Source organism: Castor canadensis, chromosome 9, assembly GCF_047511655.1.
Source record: "Castor canadensis chromosome 9, mCasCan1.hap1v2, whole genome shotgun sequence".
NCBI lineage: Eukaryota > Metazoa > Chordata > Mammalia > Rodentia > Castoridae > Castor > Castor canadensis.
Genome location: NC_133394.1, coordinates 28,553,479 through 28,575,245, shown reverse-complemented (window position 1 = coordinate 28,575,245; position 21,767 = coordinate 28,553,479). Strand labels below are relative to the sequence as shown.

The 21,767-nt window shown below is 36.5% G+C and overlaps 1 protein-coding gene across 3 annotated transcripts in view; it reads left to right on the top strand.

Moving 5' to 3' along the window:
* Positions 1-21,767, top strand: part of Unc5c (unc-5 netrin receptor C) — a 358,852-nt gene that overhangs the window by 229,417 nt on the left and 107,668 nt on the right. For all 3 annotated transcript variants that reach the window (XR_012435622.1, XM_074041403.1, XM_074041404.1), the window contains exon 3: positions 5,484-5,627. Coding sequence is in view for 2 of the 3 variants with exons in the window: in XM_074041403.1 (XP_073897504.1) it covers positions 5,484-5,627 (144 nt within the window). In the remaining variant the exon portion in view is untranslated. The remainder of the gene's footprint in view (positions 1-5,483; positions 5,628-21,767) is intronic.

Sequence of the window (21,767 nt, the reverse complement as noted above, 5' to 3'; positions counted from 1 at the left end):
TAAAATAATTATCAGTTTTTATGGTATGATATTCTTTAAAATAATGACAGGGTATTTTGTGATTCAATTTACATTAAGACATGTAGAGCTGATATATTTCATATTTTAGATCATATTAGTGAAGACTAACAGGATTAGGCTCTGAATGAAAGCATGAGAAAGAGACCACACTAATTTGATAAAATGTTGTAATATATTCCAGAACATCCCTTACCTGCAACTTTGTGCATTTCCCACCAACTCATGTCCGAACTGTGAATGTCCTATAATGAGATTTGGCAGAGCTCTGCAGCTCTTCTGCCATTAGAGAGATTGCTAGAGGAAGCTAAATTGACAGACCTGCACAACATGGTGTCTTGAAGCTTCCCTTCGCCATAGGAAAGATAAAGTTATAGAGAGGAATGAGAATGCTGCTTGGGCATACATAACATCTAAGTCTAATATTGGCTTAAGATGTTTTTTACTGAAGCATTCATGGAGTATCGGAAGGTGCAGATGGATGATTGCTTTTTAAAAGGTGTCTTAGGTTCACCTAATGAACAAGATACTTTTATACAATAAATGAACAGCTTAAGGATGGAGAGTGTTTGATCCATCTTTACATTTCTGCAACTTACCATAATATCTGACATTAGCAAACTTTCAATGAGTACTTCTGTGATAATACTACAGATTAGATTTCTGTGGGAATATGGATATATTTTTAAGTAATTATACAATGGGATTCATTGTGTATATGTGACCACTTAGTAATAATTTCCTAGAAAATAGGACTGGGGATGTAGAGAGTATTTGCTTAGTATGCACAAGGTCCTGGGTTCTATCCCCTGCACTGTAAAAAAGAGAAAAGATAAGTAACTTTGAAAAATAATATTATTTGTGGCCCCTGACCACTATGTGAAAAAAATGTATGCTATAGATAAAGAATGAATGTCATTTACCAGGTTTTACCGACTCATTCATGCATGAACTTCCCAAAGATACAATCAGAAGACTGCATTTACATCTGGATTTCTGTATTCATAGAATATAACAAGTGTATTCTCATACTTATTATAAGACTTCTTGGTATAACATGCTAATTACTTTCTCTCACTCTGGCTCCCAAACCACAATGAATCTTATTATAAAAGCAAATCGCTGCAAACTTCAAACAGCATGCATCTTTGAGGTGCCACTACTAAAGGAAGCACAATGATGGGAAATCTTTGATGTTATCAGATGTGATGGAAACTACACATTTGTATTTGCGTAAATCCTGCGGATTGAAGCATTTTCCCTACCCTTAAATAACCTGAAGCCAATTTCAAGCTCCCAAATGCTCTTCAAAGCAGCCCGACTTGGAAGTAATGCTGATGGCATTTCAAATTTCAAGAAAGCTTTCTTTTCCATCTCAGGACTTCAAGCAGATTTGAAATTCTACTTTCAAAGGGAAAAGACATTACCTACTTTTACCCAAACAGTAGGCTGTGGTTTGATGAGCAAAATGTTACAGGTAATGAACTTACCTATGTTAATGAAAAGATGGTCATGTAGCTGAGATTCTGAATAATGCAGCTCATTCTAGCAGTTCTGAACTGTGAGTGTTTGGTATTTCATGCTGCAGTTCCTTCTTGTTCTTGTGCTGTTGACCAAAAGTTGGAATGTAAACTTTAAACCATGTGACAGAACAACTGTACACAACTGTAATTAGTCCATCTCCTCCTGAATGAGGTATCTGTGAATCTGAAGACAAAAATCAGTGTGTGCCTGACTCCAGCGCCCACAGGGAGCCTGGACCACATAATTCAGAGCATTCATACTTTGAGTAGCCCCTGTTCTAGGAGGGTTGGTCTGCGGCTTCTTAAAAGGCCTCAGATTTGTGGTCAGTAGAAATATCCATGAGCTAAAGGATACACTGCATCTAGTGAAGTTCCACTAGCATTTAATTAGGTTTCCTGTTATTGCTTTAAGTAAAAGGGGGGAATGAAACCTGAGGTTATCATCTTGGGACACAAAATATTTGTATGTGGTTTTAATATCCTGAACCCATTTGTTGCTGTTCTGCATTTTAGAAAGAGCCACTATAGTTCAAAGGAAATACACATTGCAGGTTTATCAGCCCTTTGGTGGCTGTAAATTTCCGGCAACAACCTTAAAGAGTTTTGTTTCCAGTAACTGAATTTTTGCATGAACAGGGAATGTATAAACAAGTGAAACAGGCAAAAGCACTAAACACCAGAAAGTGAAAGGAGAAAAAGAGGAGATGGGGGTTGAGAGAAAGATTGTCTTCCATCTTTCCTCAGACACAAGTTTCTAGATATTGGAGTAATGAGAAAAATTACAAAAGGACAGGAAAAATAGAGGCCTGTTAGGGTCTGGGAAGGAAAGAGGGAAATAGTGCTTTTTTATTAATAACCTGGGATTTTTGCTGTGAAGATTGTGATGTTATTTAAACATTGGCTAAAGTAATATTCTACTCTCCTTTTTTTAGAGGGGTTAGAGATTAGACCATTTACTTAAAAAAATCTTTTAAAACTGGTTATTGAATAAATATAAAAGGTTGCTAATTTTCAAAACTTAGTGATTTTGAATATACTTAGCAAACTTTTGACAACAGAGTTGCCCCTTCAGGATCTTGTCATGCCTTGGAGTTCCAAAAGCCACTTTCCTAGGCTTCGGTCAAATTCAAGAGTCTTCAGTGAAGCTCAGGACCCGCAGTTTCTATGACTCAAGCCCCATTAGCTCTTGACAGAAAATAATGTTCATTTCCCTTGGGATAGCACCTACTTCTGGCTGTTAATTTCCCTGAGAACTCTTACCCATAGGTGTTAAGGAAAGCTCTAGAAGCTCTTTCTCTAGGGTTTCCAGAAGACATATTCTTTCCTGTCACTTATGATCAGTCACTTTTTAAAAATGTAACTTTTTGGAGCTAGTTAACTCTAAGGAATTGAATACATATACATTCATATGCATATAAATGCACATACACACGTATAGATGTATATATATATTTTTTTTTAACTCCTTACTCCTCATCTGACCATATTAAATACTAGCTTAAAACTCTTTAATAATATCCACAGATCTCAAGAAAAAATCCAAAATCTTTTTTAAAATTTTATTGTTTTTACATTTACTCACATGTGTATACATTGTTTAGGTCACCTCCCCCAGCTACCCACAGTCTTTGGAGCTGAACCTGTTCTGCCCTCTTGTTCTCTGATTTTGTTGAAGAGAAAACATAAGAGATAAGAAGAAAGACATAATGCTTTTGCTAGTTTGAGATAAAGATAGCTATACAGAGAGATTCCTAGCAATACACAATACACATGTATTGCAACCCACATTGGTTCATCTCTACCAGTCCTCTTTACTACTTGCTAGTCCCCTTCCCATAGTGGCCCCAGCTGTTTTAAGATTACTATATTTGCTCCTCTACAGTGAGCACATCAACCATATTAAAGTTTTAGGTTTCCTTCCCTTTCCCTATTTCTCCCGTGCATATTCTCCCCGTAGCATGTGACCCATGGCCAATAATATTATTGAATTTGTTTTAGATCTAAAACATATGAGGGAGAACATGCAATTTTTGGTCTTCTGAGCCTGGCTAACTTTGCATAAGATGATGTTCTCCAGTTCCAACCATTTACCTGCAAATGACAAAATTTCATTCTTCTTTGTGGCTGAATAAAATTCCATTGTGTATAAATACCACATTAAGAAATCCAAAATCTTAAACATTGTGTACAAGATTTCTAAAACCTAGCATACATTAGAATTACTTGGGATGCTTATTCAAAGCCTATAGATTGCTGGGCCCCACCATCAATGTTTCCTGGAGTCCAATGAGTCTGGAATAAGGACTGAGAATTCACATTTCCTACAGGTCCCCAGGTGATCGTGATGAAACTGTTCTGGGAGTCACATTTTGAGAGCCATTGGACCACAAGACTATATAAACTGGGGCTGGAAGCATGGCTCAATGATAAAGCATTTGCCTCGCAAGCACCAGGCCCTGAGTTTAAACCCCAGTACTGCCAAAAAAGAAAAGACTAGCTAAACTGGACCCTTTCATGTTTCTAATTCCATCTCAGGTGCCACTGTTTCGTGTCCTGTGCTCAGTGGTCTTCTCCTGGATTCTCAATCTCCTCATTCTTTTCTGACTTCTTCCTGTATGTTCCCCTCTACCTAACCAAGCTAACTCATATTGGAGGTTTCATGCCAGGTTGAGTTCCTTTGTTGTATATTTTCATCATTGTACATCTCCTTTGCAACACTGAGCACAAGTATTCTCAGATAATAAATGGTATGACCCACGACTAGTATGAGCCCTCTTCACAGTTTATATTATATGATAATATATTATAGCTTATTGAGTATGATAACTGTCTCATTCATTAGAATTTCACAAGTGCCTAATGCAGTAGCTTTCAAAGTAACTGATACTTAAGAAATATTTACTTATTAAGCAAATGAACGGATGGTTAAATATAAATAAATAGTGGAAAGCAGTTCCTATAATGAACCTTTCTGTGCTCATACCTGACTTAAAGTAAATTCTTCTGCTGATTATGAGTTCTCTCAAGGTACACTCCATTCTGGAAATGTATGCAATCTGCAAGAAAGCTGGCAGTTGTCCACGTATATTGTTCTAACAATCCCTCTTGCTCAGTGCAAAAGCCACATTGCAGAATGAGTCTATGAAACAGCCTCAATACCTTGAGATAAGTACCTCTGAAATGATAATCCCAGATTCCTAGTTCAATTTTTGTTACTCAGGATTATATAATGTTATTAAATAAATTCTAACTATTTCAGCTTTTTAGCTAGAAGCATTCTGTCTTTAACAAGATTTTAGTTACACTGCAATTACAGAGAAACATTTGAGCTTTCAAAATATCATGCATGAAAGCTTTAAAGTCATATATTCTTTGAATAGGATAACAGAGATTTGTTAACTGAGGCTAGGATATCTTTCAAAAAAAAATACATCCCGTTATAATTGAAACACAACTGCTAAAGTAATGTAAATTTTAAATTATCATCACAATAATGGTAGTTATGCTATTCTCTCAAATTCTATGTAAACAATTAGAAATATGTAGCTATTTTAAAGATGTTTACTATACCTGACATCTTAGCCACAAACTACATAATTGAAGAAGAATAATTAGAAGATGTGAAATTGAAGATCACATTTGAATACAAAAAGGATATAGCTGGGTAGAAGGTGAATGTTAGCAAGCTATTGGGGAAAGACATTATTTTGTAGAGTAACAGATCCACTCTGTTTTCACTTCCAGAAGCTCTGAAATAGCAACTAAGAGAATGGAAAAGTTATTGAGTCAAATAACTAGATCCAGCAGACAATCAGAGATGAGAGATAATATCTGGAGGTTGATCTATGACATCAAATAGAAACATTGCTGGGGAAATCGGGTGTGTTTTATATTTCATTATTACAAATCCTCTCTTGACTTGAATCTTCCCTTCTTTTGCAGGTCTCATTGTGCGGGAAGTGAGCATTGAGATTTCACGCCAGCAAGTGGAGGAACTGTTTGGGCCTGAAGACTACTGGTGCCAGTGTGTGGCCTGGAGTTCAGCAGGCACCACAAAGAGCCGGAAGGCATATGTGCGCATCGCCTGTGAGTCATTGCATATAGACACCTTGGGTTCAGAACCTGCTAGAAAACTGTAGGAAAGTTTAGTCTGTGGATGATCTGGTATCAAAAAACTGTTCAGAATTCCTGGTCAAAAACTGCTCCCAGACTTCTGCATTTGGGCCATGCATTCCTCTTCAGTCACTAGAATACATTTGATTATTTCTTTCAAGGAACAGTTATTTTCCTTTAGGAACCTAAAAGACTTAGTGCTACTGTTAAAAATTTGGATTTTTAAAAATTTAGTAGTATGCAGGACATGGGAAAACCAAATATATTCCTTTATTGAGTTGATTCATTCTGCCATTTTGTTAAGATAATATTGAGTCCTGTTCCTGCTGCAAATAGAGATTCCCTGGGCCAAGCTTCTTTATTTTAGAACTATCCTAGTGAATTGAAACACAGCCCTATTTTCCAAATTATGTCAATTTCTAGAGTTCATAAAGAGGTTCAAATTGCTTCACATACATAAAAAAAGGTTCCATAATCAAAAAATTTGTGAGAAATACATTTTTTGACAAAGTTAGAGATTTCTTCATTGTAAAACTTCTCCAACTCCTCGATAGGCAAATGTGTACATTATCCCCAAGAAGAACGAGTCTGCAGCTCCTGCAGACCCTTCTTAGTGTGGATACTTCTAGGATAGCTTGAGAGCTGCTAGAGCCCATCTTAGGGTTTGTACTGAGAAACATTCTCATATAGGACAGACAATACTGAAATGCATATTTTATTTTCTGAACCTCTTTGCTTCTCTGCATTTCACTAAACTTCATGCTGTGCAGGTACCAATACCACATCTAACTTGTCACCAAGCCTCATCAGTATGGACTCTAAAATCACTCCTATTTGTATACTCATCTCTTCTTCCTTTCTCCTTGATTAGATCTGAGCTATTGCAAACACTTCCCAGTTAGTCTCCATGGCTCAAGTCTTCTTTCCAGTCCTTCCTCCATGTTAACCACAAATGCAGTCTTCTGTCTTCTAAAACACAGGTCTCATTTCATATCACTCTTGCTTCACCTATTTTCAGAGACTTTTAGATAAAGACAAAATATTAGAGACTGAGTGGCTTAAGAAACAAAAACTCACTTTCTTAGAGCTTCGAAGACTACAAGTCCAAGATCAAGGTGTCAGCAAATTTTTTTTCTCCTGAGGCCTCTCTCCATGGTCACCTTCTCACTGAGTTTCACACAGTCCTTTGTATGCACATTTTTAGTGTCTTTTTCTGTGTTTACATTTCCTTTTCTTATAAGGACACCAGTAAAACTGGATTAGGGCCCATTCCAACAGCCTCATTTTGAATTAATCACCTCTTCTTATTTCCAAATATAGTGTCTATTGGGGGATGGAGCTGGAAACAGAACACATAACCATCCTCTTGCCTTTGTTACCCAAAAAATAGCATTGATAATTACCTGTGTCTGGCAGAAAAATTCAAGCAAGAGACAAAGATTATAGTAAAATTAATAGTAAAGTTTATTAGGAAAGGAATACACTTTCAACAGATGGAAAGCCTCAAGGGAAAGAACCATGGGTCAGATTTTAAAGTTGAAATATTTATTGAGAAACTCTTAGCGTTGGGTCCTTCTGGGCCCTGAGGTGATTTCCTGCATTTGGGTCATTGTCTTGTTAAGAGAGACCTTGTATAAGCTACTAGTTCCTGCTGTAATTGATAGAAAATTTCTGTTTGAAATTCCTAATCTTTGCTCTATCTAGTTCTTAGGTTTGGGTCTTTGTTTTGTTAAATTTACTTGTGAAAATCTCCTTGTGCCATATTTAGTCATGTTTAGAGTGTAGATTACACTTGGGTAAAAAGAGTGGATTAAGCCTTAGGGTAGTGGCTAACTTCAAAGCATCCTGTGTTAACTCCTGGGCTCTGGCTACCAGATCTTAAACAGAGATTAATAGAGTTGGGACTTTGAATTACAAAGATTTCTTCCTTTCTTCCTCTTGTGGCCAAGGCTTTTTAATAGTCTAACTACTGCCTATCACCTGATGAAGCGTATCTTCAAGGCAAACTCTAAATAAAATAAATAATAACCAGGTATGGAGCAGAGGGTAAATGCTACAAAGCAGAAAAAGACTATTCAGTGATGGGGAGCATGGTCAGGGAAGTTTTCCAAAGGAAGTTGACAGCTGATTAAGCCCAAGGGTAGGAGGAAAAATGCCTTGTAAGTGTAAAGACCTGAGGCAGTTATGTGCTAGCAGCTTCCAGGAAGTGCCCTAAGTGGCTGAAACATAGTACATGACAAGAGATATCATGAAAAAGGTAAGGCCTGGAGTTAAGATAGAGGGAGTGGATGGAGACATAGGACTCTAGAAGTGTTGTGACATCTTTGGCTTTTAGAATGAAAATGGAAATACTGAAATCTCTTCAGCAGAAGAACTTCAACTGACTGCCATTCATAGAATCACATGGCTAGCTATTGAGAAGACACCTTGAGGGCAAAGGTAGCAGCAGGAAGGCCAGTTAAGAGGCTACAGAGATGAGCCATGTTGAGAGAGTACAGAATAGAAGCAGTGGTGATGGTGGTCAAGACTCTAGATATATTTAAAGGTAGAAGTGAGAGCTTTTATTGAGAGTTTGGATGTGGGATGTAAGAGGAAAGGTAGGATTTCTATCTCATGTCCCTAGTCAAGTCATTCCTATCCCATGAATGGAGGGAGGATAGGCATTCTTCTCTATGTATTTTCAGAGAAGTTGGTCCATACTTCTAATACAGAGCTTGTCCCATTTGGATTATATTCATTTATTATAATGTTTGTGTTTCATGCTAGTGAATTCCTTGAGATCAAGAGTCCTAATTTAGCCAGGTGCTGGTGGGTCATACCTGTATCCTTGCTACTTGGGAAACTGAGATTGGGAAAATCATGGTTTGAGGCTAGCCCAAGCAAAAAGTGAGACTCCATCTCAAGAGAAAAAATCTGGGCATGGTACATCTGTGATCCCAGTGACAGTAGGAAGCATAAAATATTCTCCCAGGCCAGCCTGTGCAAAGAGCAAGACCCTATCTCAAAAACAGCCAGAGTAAAAAGGCTCAGGTGAAGCTCAAGTGGAAAAGCATATGCCTAGCAAGCACAAAGCCCTGAATTCAAACCCAGTATCACCTAAGAAAAGAATTCTGTTTTACCTAACTTGGTATCTTCAGGGGTTAGAACTATAACTAGAACATCCTAGATGCTTAATGAATTTTTTTGAATTAAAACTATGCTAAAGAATTCCCTGTGGAATTTATTAAAATGCTGTACATGAATCTTCCATCTCTGAGTGTACTTATTGTCTTCATGGATTCTCCATGAAATAGACCAAGAGATGGAGACATGCATGCAGGGGAGTATTGAAGCTCACTCTTAGGAATAATATCCTAAGAGTTTTAGGATGTTAGGTTAAAGGATAAAGAAATCAGGATTGAGCAGAGGGAGAAACAGAGCTGCAGTGCAAATATGACAAAAGATAACTTCAGAGGGAAGTCTGGAGTTCAAATAGCCCTTCCAAGTTGTCCCATCTTGAGGCACAGGAGACAAGCAGGCCTTTTTTACACCATATAGACCAGGACTTCTCCTTCATTCCCTTCTCCCATCAGCCCTCATGCTCTGGCTGCAGGCAGCCTTTTTCACCTGTGGGCAATTCTAGGAGAGAAGGGATAGCATCATCACCTACACTACCAGTACATAGGGTCAGGTCCAAAAGGATCTCTATGGCCTTTCACCATATCTACTAATGCCTTCTGTTACAAATTCTGAAAATTTGTTCTTATTATTTAAAAAAAAAAAGACACCTTTAGTAGTTTTTTTAAAAGGAAACAAAAGTTAATTGTTTTGGTCAAAGATTTAAATGAATTAAAAATCAGCTTTAAATTACAGTAAAAAGGAATGTGATAGAAAAGTTTGCCTTTATCTTTCATTTCAATGTACTCATTAATATTTTAAATTGCTGGTGGTATGGCTCAAGTGGTATAGCACCTGCCTAGCAAGCATCAGGCCCTGAGTTCAATCCCCAGTAATGCCAAAACAAAACAAAACAAAACAAAACAATATTTAAAATTGCAATCTACACTCAATACTACATTGGCTTGCCTGAAGTTGTAGTTTAAGGGTCGTGTGATTCCAAACAATGGCTTTCTAGCTAATAAGCCATCTATTTTTATTAAGTTTTAGAAAAGATTGTGGCACCAACTATATGTATATAGTTGACTTCATATATATACATATATGTATGTGTTTGTATATGTATCTTTATTTTCCATGTAAAAACTAGGTACCTATTAGTATAAAACTACCTCTTTCTTTGCAACATATTCTATAAACTTTGCCATTTAATTCATGGTTTTAAATGTAGTTTGACATTTTCAAATAATAAGAAAATAAACTCTTCTCTAAGAAGAGATTAACTGATCCACAGAACTTTTTCCCTCAGGTAATAATACTCAAGAGTGGTTTTCCTGTGACTTCACAATTAACTGAACTCACATGTTGTGTGACTAAGGAATGCCATCCAACATGTAAAGATTTACTCCTGTAGATAAGCATCATGGTGAGACACACAAAAAGGCTAAATTTCGCATCCTCTGTCAAAGCTGCTCCCTACCTCTCAGTCCTTGCCCATGGTGCAGGAAGCCCATAGATTTCCCAGTATTCCCGCCTCAGATGAGATGCATACTTTCCCTCGTAATACTTGGCAGATGGCCATCACATAAACTGCAATTAAAATCTAAATTCGTCTCAGGTGAAGAAAACCAGGAAGATAAGGTTAAATGAGTGCAATTACTTCTCCTCTAATTGTATTTATGTTCATTAGGTGTACTGAGGCAGGCCCATTGTTCTTTCGTGAAAAAGCTCTATTTTCAGAAGTGTACAAAACCGAAACAAATATTGACTATTTATTTAAGTTTTCTAGCAACAGTTCATACATGCAAACTATATAAAATAGGGGAAAAAAGCTTGTGAAACAATCAGGATAAAGGAAAAAACAGAAATTTGAAAGTTAAATTTTAGCCAGAAACAAGCTGAGAACATACTATGCTGTCTCTAAAATTGTGCACAACTACTAGAAGTTTTTGAAGTTTCTTCAGAGAAAACAAAGACAGACACTGCAGTGACTTCCCAAGTAGGTTGAAATCTTACTATAATGTAGCTACCCATATGGAGCGGTTGTTTTTTCAAGTGTTTCTCATTCTAAGCCAATGTGAAAATCCCACTGGGTGAGATAGGCAACAGTAATTCAGGCAAACTGTTAACAAACACTGTCCTTGAAAGTTTTTCATTTCAATATGGCTGCTGTCGTAGAAGTTACTGTTGTCGATGGTGCTATGGTTGTTGCCATTCGTAGGGAGGGAAATGATGTGTAAAAAGCATCTAAGTACAATAGTTAAGAGGATAGCCTCTGGACCAGATTAGCTTATTTTCAAATACTGGTTCCATCACTGACTACTAAGACATTGATCAAGTTACTTAACTTCTCTGAGTATTAGTTTCATCAACCGTGAAATAAAAATGATAGGGTTATTTTAAGATCAAACAAGATAAACTTGTAAAGCATATGGCATAGAGCCAGGACACAAAGCAAGCTCTCAGTGAATGGTAATAAGTGTTCATGATAATAGACATAACAATTTACATGGCTTTATATGCTCATTTTCAAATTTATCCACACTAAGCAAATTTTAAAAACTAAGTTTCTTTTTCCTTTGCCACTTTGTGTCCCTGCCTGGGCTGTCAATCTTAGAGGCTGAAATTCTCTTCTGATTTATACAACATTAGACAATAATTTATCCCCATGCCTGAGGATGGAGAAGCAGGCCATCCTGTCACCTTTCTCCTACAATTCTTGGGTGACAGTGAGATTTATGTGCACTGAGAATCCATCTTCCAAGGAATGGCAGGATAATTCCTCAGGATTCCTCTTTATCATGTGTACAAAGCAGTAAATCAGCCACAATCACAAAGACCACTGGCTACCAATAGGAGTAAGATAGTTTCTGGAAAGAAGGCTGATTAAGGTGGCCCTTTCCACCCTCTTCTGTCCACTCACTTGACATTTTCTTTGCTATCAGAACTACCTTGTGAATCACCTGTGAGTTTAGATCAACTTTGCACATATTTGTGAGTCTATAGCATTTAGCACACTGCTAAAATAGCATTGTCTAATAGAGATATAATGCCAACCACATATGCTAATTAAACTATTCTAATAGCCATACTTTACAAAGAAACAAGTGAAATTAATTTTAACAATATATTGCATTTCGTCTAATATCTAAACTAGTATTTCAATAATATCAATATAAACAAGTATTAATGAAGCACTTTTTTCATATTAATCTTTGAAATCAGGTATGTGTGTACTTACTACACTTTTCAATTAAGACTAGCCTCAGGTAAAGTGCTTGAAGGCTACATGTCGCTGTTGTTGGAGAGATAGGCTCTAGAATAATGTAAAAATAATTATGGAAGTACTGTTGTTGTTCAAGTCACTTTACATGTACTAATTCATTCAGTCTTTACAAGGACTCTGTTGATGGCCATTATTATTACCCTCATTTTTAGATGAGGAAATTGAGAGCAAAGAGAGAATTCAAATCCTGCCTGAGGTTACACAGTGAGATATGGAGACGCGGTCAATCCAGATACTAAGTGCATACCTTTTATCAACACACTATGTACAAATAAGAGTGGAGGTGACAAGGGCTTTTACGTCAGGTGGCAGCTCCCCCCGTGTTATTTGCCACATGCAAACTATATGTAAGCTCACTTCTATTTATAAATGTAAGTATAAGTGCACTTTGGCTTCCTGCTTCTATCCTCATTGCTTAGTCTACTGTAACCACACCCATTTCCTTGTTACCAGAAGGCAATGAACTCATTCCAGATATAGGTAATTTGCAAGAGTTATTACTTCCCACATGGAACGTTCTTCCCCAAATCTATGTCTGCCTTTTTTTTTTCCTTCTTGTTTCTGCTAAAGTGTCACCTCTTTAGAGGTTGTCTGCCTGGTCCCCAACCCTGCCATTCTCTTAATTCCACGTCTGCTTTATTTTTCTTCATAGTATTCTTCTGCATCATTATTTGTATTGTTTTATGTTTCCCATTACCCTACCAGAATACGAGCTTCCCAGAGACAGGCATTTTATTGTCTTCATCATTTTATCCCCAGTGCCTAAACTAATGCCTTGCACGTGACTGGCACTAAATAAACGAAGAGCTGGAATTAAATAGAGAGCATATGATGGGGCAAAGTGATGATGCTATGCAATGTTAATTGTCTGGTCATTTACTAAAATTGTTTACTTTTCCAAGGAATCCAAGAACAGCAATGCTTCTGTGGCCCAGTACTCCATCGCACTTCTGCAGTACATTTACATATTCATTTTGTTCGTGGTTGGTGTTCTGTCCCTCCTCACTCCCTCAGAAATTAAGCTCCACATGAACAAAAGGTTTTGTTCAATTTGTATTGAAAATGCTTAGGATGATGCCTGGCACAGGTGCTCAGCACATATTACAAAGAAGTGAATGAATGAAGATTTCCAATTAAATATACACATAATTTTATGAATTACTATATTGATTTATATATGTAGAAGTCATGACTTGTGGGATTTTATATTACTTTTCCATTTCTTACCTATCTTTACCACTCGTCACAAACCAATTTAATTAGATGATTTAGCCAAATAATCCATTTCTCTAACCAGGCATTCTAAATGACATAGGTTACATCGTGAACAATATCTAGCATCCTTATACCAAATGTCTTGGTAGAACTCAACAAGTTTCTTAACACCAGAATAAGTGACCTATTTACTATGGTGCATTTCTCCATTGGCATCTAATCCCTTATGTAACCATTAAGTCCCAAGTAATCCCATTATAAATAACAGAGGCCATATTTTGACTTAGTAGAAATTATTTGCACAGTTTAGACATTTTCAGATAAGGGATACGTTTTCACAATTTTCTCCTTGTTTTATATAACTCTCAACAGTCATACAGTATTAAACAATTTATCATGCTATTTCTATTTCAAAATTAAAAACTTTAACACATACCTGATTGTGTCAGTCCATATTTTTCCACACACATTTGCTTTCATATGTGAGCAGGAGCTCCAGAGTTTCATGCAGTCCCACAAATCCATAGGTATTTGTTGCCCACATTTATTCTGGGAGGTAGACAACTAATTAATAAAACACTGCCTCATAAAATTGCATTTTAGTGGAAATTATCCATATGTTATATGCAGGGCTGATTATCCATTGGATTAAATTTGGCATTAAATTATGTTTTATACCATATGAAAAGTGAAGTTCATGTTTAAAATTCTTATTTGCAAAAAAATAAAATCTTACCTGCAATCATGGTACTCTTTTTTTGTACTCAGAGAAAAGAGCCTTAAGTTTTTGGTATATCAGTTTCCTCATCCATAAAGTTGGCATGTTTCTTATTATTTATCCTTAAGACATACCTGAAAAAATACTGTGATGACATAAAATCATTTTTTCCTGAAACTAAAGATGCAATGTGAATATAAAAAAGTATCCTATGTGGGTTTTTCCTTCTTACTCTCTTCTGTAATGGATGTCATTTGGACTTCTAGCTCTAAAATATTTATTTTTAAAAAACCCTTTAGCAAGACTATCTGAATACAAATGTTTTTGTCCTATAAATGCCCCAAAGTCAAGAAATAAAGAAGAATGGCTGAGATTGTACTCTTCTTCTGCAGGGACTTTGTTCACCTGAAATTTCTCATTTCAAATGATCTCAGTGCAGGGAGAGAAAGCCATGCCTTGGCACAACTGAAGACATTGCCAACATATTCTCCTGTTGACGTGCTTAATGATGCTGACCTCAGTCCCTGGATATGGACTACAATGCTATGAAAGTTTTCTCAATACATTCCTAACACTAGACAAAAACTTTAGCTCTTAAAAAGAAAAAAAAAAGTAAAATGAGGTTATGAAGTAACAGAAAAAGTCAAAATCTATCATCTTCATTCTTTGTCCTTAAAATACTTTGTGTCCTGGTAGCCAGCATTATGGCGTTCTTGCTGTGTGCCTGACTCCTCTAATCCCTTTGTGTGTTATTTGTAATTCTCACAACAACCCTAGGAGGTAGGTAGTGTAATTACTCTTATTTTATAAATAAAAAATAGAAGCATGGAAACATGAAGTACCTTGTCAAAGTCACCTGTTTAAAGAATAATGAATCTAAATGTTAAACAAACATTTCTCCCTAAAATTGGCTGCATTGCACAGAGTAGCAGAATCATGGAACAATTCTTTAAAAAAAATTTTTTATTAGCATATATTTGTTGTACAGGGGATTTCATTGTGATTTTCTATATATACTTACATGTACCTTGTTTAGATTCACCCCTCCATCATTCTCCCTTACCCCTCCCCCCTTCTTAAAACAATTTCAATAGGTTTTATTGTTATATTTTCACACAAGTATACAAAGTACAATGACCGTATTTGCCCTCCTTCACCTTCTCCATTCACACTCCCTCCGCCCACTGGTACCTACCTCTGAAAAAGACCTGTTTTACCATCCTGTCTTTCATTTTTAACATGCATATTCATTGTTTAAGGTGTTTCACCTCAGGATTTCACAATGAATACATGCGATCAGATTAACCCCTCTAGTACCCTGTCTTTCCCTCTCCCCCACAATCCCCTATTTTCCCACAGCTTTCAGTGTTATTTCATTTCCAGCTTCATATACAGATGACAGATGCAGTGTACTTCAATATTATTCATTCAATCATTCTCTTTTCCCCTCCTTCTTTCCCCTAGGACTCTCAAATAGTCCCACTATTACAAACATATTCTCTCTATATGTATGTATATGTGACCATGTATGTATTTATATATACATTTATCTCTTATGTGTAACTTCCACATACAAGGGAAAACATGTGAACTTTTTCCTTCTGAGCCTATATTACTTCATTCAACATGAGGATCCCTAATTCCAGCCATTTACCTGAAAATGTCCTAATTTCATTCTTTATGGCTAAAATAATACTCCATTAGTGCATATATACCACATTTTCTTAATCTGTTCATCGGTCATAGGGTACCTGGGCTGTCCACAGCTTGTCTATTGTGAATCGGGCTGCAGTAAACATGGGTGTGTCTTGTTGAAACTATTTCAGGAATCGGGGGAGAGGGGAATAAAGGAGAATGACAGAGGAGATGAATTCAACTATGATACATTGTCAGAACTTTTGTAAATGTCACACTGTACCCCATTATAGCAATAATATAACTTAAAAAATTATCACTTGCACATCATGGGTGTGCAAGTGACTTTATTGCATCCTGACTTACATTCCTAAAGATATATGCCTAGGAGTGTGATATTGCTTTACCACATAGTACTTCTATTTTTAGATTTTTGAGGGACCTCCATATAGCTCCCCATAGTCGTTGTACTAATTTACTTTCCCACCAGCGGGGTATAAGGGTTCCTTTTTTCCTGCATCCTTGCAAGCATTTGTTGTTGTATGTGTCCTTGATGATCACCGTTCTGCTGGAGTGAGGTGAAACCTCAACGCCATTTTTATTTCCATTTCCATTATAGCCTGAGGTGTCGAGCATTTCTTCATGTATTTATTGACCACTTGTACTTCTTTTTTGAGACTTGTCTATTCAGTTCCTTTGCCCATTTGTTAATTTGGTTGTTGATTCTTTGGGAGTTTAGTTCTTTGAGCTTCCTGTATATTCTGGTTATTAATCCCTTATCAGAGGTAAAGTTCTTGACTTTTCAGTCTAACCATAGAGGGACCTGTACGTAGTTGATTTTTATTGGTTAGTTGGCTTTTTATTTATCCTTTCCAATATTTAAGGAAAGGCAAGCAAAAAAATTCATGTTATTATATTCTTTCTGTTTAAAGACCATGGTAAGAATTGCTTGATATAATATTTTTGTGATTAAAAAAAAAATTCCAGCAAAGATCAAGTGTGCTATTTCAAGAAGAGAGAACCATGGCAAACTTTTTGAGGCTCCATGGCATTAAATCAGGCACTTTCCACTTTTTTTTTTTAGTCCTGGGGGTTAAATTCAGTGCCTCACACTTGCTAGACAGGCCTTCTACAGCTTGAGCGCCTATACCAATCTTTTCTGTGTTGGTTATTTTTAAGATAGGGTCTCACTTTAGTTCCGGGCGAGCCTGGACTACAGTCCTATTTGTGCTTCCTTGCATATCTGACATACAGGCGCATGCCACCATGCCAAGCTCTGGTTAAGATGGAGTCTTGCTACCTTTTTTGTCTGGGCCAGCTTTGAACCATTATCCTCCTGATCTCAGTCTCCCAAGTTCCTAGGATTATAGGCTTGAGCCACTGTATCCCACCATTTTTCACTTTTAATAAGTGCTCAACGCTCTGAAGACTAATTTTGTTCTCCCAAAATATGCTGCACCGGTTAGTTCACAGCAGTCATTTCCATTAACAGCCAGATTTGTGATTCAAGCATAAATTTTCCTCTACTATGACAACATAATTAGCCTTTTCATCATTATTGGAGAAAGGGAACTTTTTTCCTTTAAAAATACAAGTATTAATGTTGTATGTGACCATGGGATTATTTTATTGGATAGAGGAGCACCTTGAAAACACACTAAAACAATTTTTTAAAAAATTTAAAAATGTGTTCCTCTGTTCACTGAGCATGTAAAATTAATTAATTGAAAATGTGAAGCTTAGTAAAAGCAACAGTATTTGTTTAATGTCAGGTTAGGCCTGTGTCAGAAAGTATGTCATATGGCCAACAGCAGATAGCTATAATATGAATCTCTTCTAAGCACTAAGTTATCCTAAATCTAGAGTTATTTTGTCAAGACAAGCTTGATTTGGATGGTAAGATTCTTCATTCTGATACTTGGAGTTTAGCTTCTTGGTAAAAATTAAATGAATAAATAAATAATGTCAGTACAGCATGAACTTTGTTAACACTTGACAGCTTTGCTGATTTGGGCAGCAGGATGGAGCGGGTGTCAGCATTAAGTGAGAGCTTTTTATTTGACTCTACTGTCCTAAGTGTTTTGTGTTTATGACCTTATTTAATCTTCACAATAAGTCTATGGGTTAAGTCTTGCAGCATGAAGAACTGAAAGCACAGAAACCTCATTAAGCAGAGACCCAGAATTAAGCCAACAGGGAGCAGACCCAGGCACCATGGTAGTAGCCATTGTAATAGACTGAATTATGACCCCCAAAGGCACCTTGTCCTAATCTCTGGAAGTTGTAAATGTTAACCTTATATAGAAAAAGAATCTTTGCAGATGTGATTAAGGATCTTGAGATAGATTATTTTGGATTACCCAGGTGGGCTCCAAATGTCATCCAGAGTGTTTTATAAGAGAAAAGCAGAGGGATATTTGACAGGTAGAAGTGAGAAGGTAATGTAAGCACTGAGGCAGAGAAGGAGGAATGCAGCCACAAGCCAAGGAATGCTGGCAGCCACCAAACTCTGGAAGTAACAAACCATATCTCTCTGAAAACCTCTGGGCGAAGAGAAGCACTGCTGACTTTTTAATTATGACCCAATGGAACAGAATTCAGATTTCTGGCCTCTAGAACCATGTGACAATATATTTTTGCTGTTAAAGCCAGGAAGCTTGTGATAATTTCCACAAGAAAAAGTGCAAACACTATGCAAATGAGTCAGGACATGAACCCAGGTTGTATGTCACAAGCCCTGCTCTAGTAACAATGTTATCCTTCAGTGGCTTTCACACCTTTGTCACAATGACCTACAATTAAAAATATGCTTTTATCATGATTCCCTGGACACACATACCCACCTCCTTACACACCATCACATGTAAATGCATGTATACATACATATACACATACATAATACAATATACTATACATAATGATAGTTTCTGTTTATTGAGTTTCATATTTAATGCTGGCTTTTAATCCACTAAATAGATTTCATAAGTCTCTAAAGAGTCATAACAAAGTTTGAAAATCAGCAATAAGTCTGAAATTTTATAAGAACAGTAAGGAATATTAGATACTATAGTTTGTGGACCATATCGCCAAAGCTGATTAAAAGAATGACATGTTGAAAATTTACACGAGTAATTATTTTTCATCCCAGAACTCTGTAAGTAATAACAAGCATAGTGTCATAGTTTGTTACATATGCTCTGTGCTTTATAATCTTCCAAACTTTTTTCATTTCAATATATATTTTAATATTCACAAAACCCTATGAAGCCTAAAAAAGAAAACAACCAACATCAGTATGCAATGTTTCACTTGTATCATCTCATTCTGTGAAATTTAAGGCCTCTGATTTCTACCAGGTCAGTCTATTGAAGTATAAACCAGCAAAGAAGTTTTGACTTCATAATACCAGTCTGTTACAACGTCAGATTTTGTTTTCTAAAATTATTTTATTCTAGTAAATCTGTTTGTATAATGAAGTAACAATTCTGAGGGAATGAACATTTTTAACAAATGTAAGTCATTCTTAATGTTTATCTTTCATCAAGATAATAATGTTAGAATCCTTCCTACTTGAATATCACAGGGAGGTATTTTTGCTGATACTTTCTCTTTGTCTTCTTCCCAAATCAGCAGGCTCACAGGTGCATAGACGGTGGTCTGACACATTATACTCAAAACTCAGACCTGTCCGGCCTCAATTTTCACATCATAGGCCACTCTTATTCTTTTGAGATGTGTCAGGCTAAGCAGCTCAAAGGCCACCAGCGGGGAAGAGGCATGATGGGCTTTCTTAAGTTGCTTTGAGAAGGGATTTCCTTAGTCCTCTCTGTCCCATAGAGACACAAATACTAGTTTATCAAAGTACCTCTCACTATAGTTACAATAATCAGAGCTTTCATTTTCACCTGCCTTTATAGGGTATATTACATTACATTCTTAAATGTATGCAAGAAATTGCCAGCCCTTTTAACATTGAGTTTTCTGGAAACCACCCTTCTTCTCAACTTCCAATTCTTACTCATAGCTGTAGATCCAAGTGTCCAAACATTTCATCACAGTTGTTCCAAAGGGAACATTACTTGGTATTAAAGATGCATCATTTCCTCTACTTTAAAAAATAATTTATTCTATTATTTTTTCTTAGACACTGATCTTGCAACCAGGAAGTATAACATTCTACAAAGGACAGGTTCCTCCCCCAATTGCATATTTAAAATCTTATTCAGTCATTGGCCTTTATAGCAAAGGAGCCCTTTAAAAACACTCAAACTTTTGTTTTCATATATACATGAGGAAAGTAAAAGCCAGAAAGTCTTTTACTTACCCTTCTCTTCTGTTAACGCTATCATCACTAAGCAAAGTTAATACTGTGGAAAGCCATGAACTAGTATATTCCACATCATAGATAATTTGCAAGCACAGTATTATTATTGTTCAAAAAATCATTGGAAGCATCAAATTTCTACAGTTAAAAATAAGACTTTATATGCATACATGTGTATGCTCAAAAAGACATTCTTTTATTATGTGTAAATGCCGATAGAAATCCATATCGGTTCAGGTCTGATTCAACATCTGCTAATTGGATTTCAGCATATGGATTTAGTGAGCCAGTGTTCTTGTTCTTGAGTAAAAAATGTCTCTGAATGACTGCATATGACAAAGCTGATTTTTCTTTTTTAATTGATAGAATCCATAACTAAATTAGAGTTAAGCCAAGTTGACTTTGCAAAAGTAATTTTGGTTATAATGAAATAACTTTATACTTATTTTAGTGGCAGCCTTAGAACTAATGGAAAAGAAAGCAGAAATGTAGAATCCTAAGGTCTTCCAAGGGGAGAAATTCATCTTTTCTTTTTTTTTTTTTTTTTGTCTGACAGGAATGCCCACATTATTCTGAGCCATTCTGTTTTACATCTAATTCCTAGCTGACAAGTGTCCGTCTTTCATGCTTATTTATTCGTCACCCTTGTATTCACTTTGCCTGCAAGGCATCCGGCCTGCTTTCTATCATATCTCCCCGAATGATAAAGGATATGCTTAAAATGTTAGCCACCCTCCCCTTGCAGGATAATGTGCATGCACTGAACTGAGTAGTTTCTATGTTGCACAGCTACAATATATCCTATGCCATTATACAAAGATGCTCTCCTGAAAGCAAGGAGAGAGGTTTTTATGGGAGGAATTAAAAGGTTTTTCAGGAAGTAGTATTGCCTTAAGGGGATGGGGGTTAAATGTGAGATCATTTTAGAAATTAGATAAAATTTATATACAGTGTAAAGCCAAACCAATTAAACAAAGAAATGAGATAGTATTCAATGATGGCTTAGTTAAATCCGTGTCTTAAAGTAGGTGCCACTGGTTGTTACTATTCTCAGTTAAGAAGCAAAGACCACATAGGATCTGCCCTCACATAACAGGAATTTAAAAACTGTCAAAAATTACACCATTTCCTTGCAAGAATTGCAACATACTATAATAAAACCCATTGTCCCTTAACAGTGCTGCTGATTTTTGTCACAACAAAATTTTGGGAGAGTAATGGGTACTCAGAATGGTCACTACCCTAATTCCTTGTGCTCTTTAGCAAGCTTGACTTTGCTCTCCCTTCACTGTTAAAGCCCCCACACCAATGGCTCCTTCTCCTCTTTAGTCTTTACTGCATTTGTTCTGTTGACCTTACTTTGTAACACTTTATTTTCCTTTTGGCTTCTCTGACACTTGTCTCTTTGGGTTTTCTCCTTTGCTGGCTCTGTCATTTTTGCTGGCAGTCTTTTTTTCCCTAAATGTTGGTGCCCTCTTTTCTTTATGCTGGATTCTCTCCCCTGATGATGGTCTCTATTTTCCAGTGCTTCAGTCACTACCTAGAAAATGAAACACAGGAAGTTCTGCTGGGATCTCTTTTCAAGCTCTAGACCAGTGTTTCTTGATAGGGAGAAGAATATTTTTCTCCCCAGAAATCATTTGGCATTATTTGCAACCATTTATTTATAGACCTGGAGTTTTCCATTTGAATATCCAATAGATACACTAAACTGAATAAGTACCAAGATACAGTTGCCATCTTTCTCCCTACTTCCCTGCCCAACTCAGTACTATATCATTTAGTGTTGGTACCAACTTAGCAATGCAATAGCTAAGACTATAGAAACATCTTGCTTTC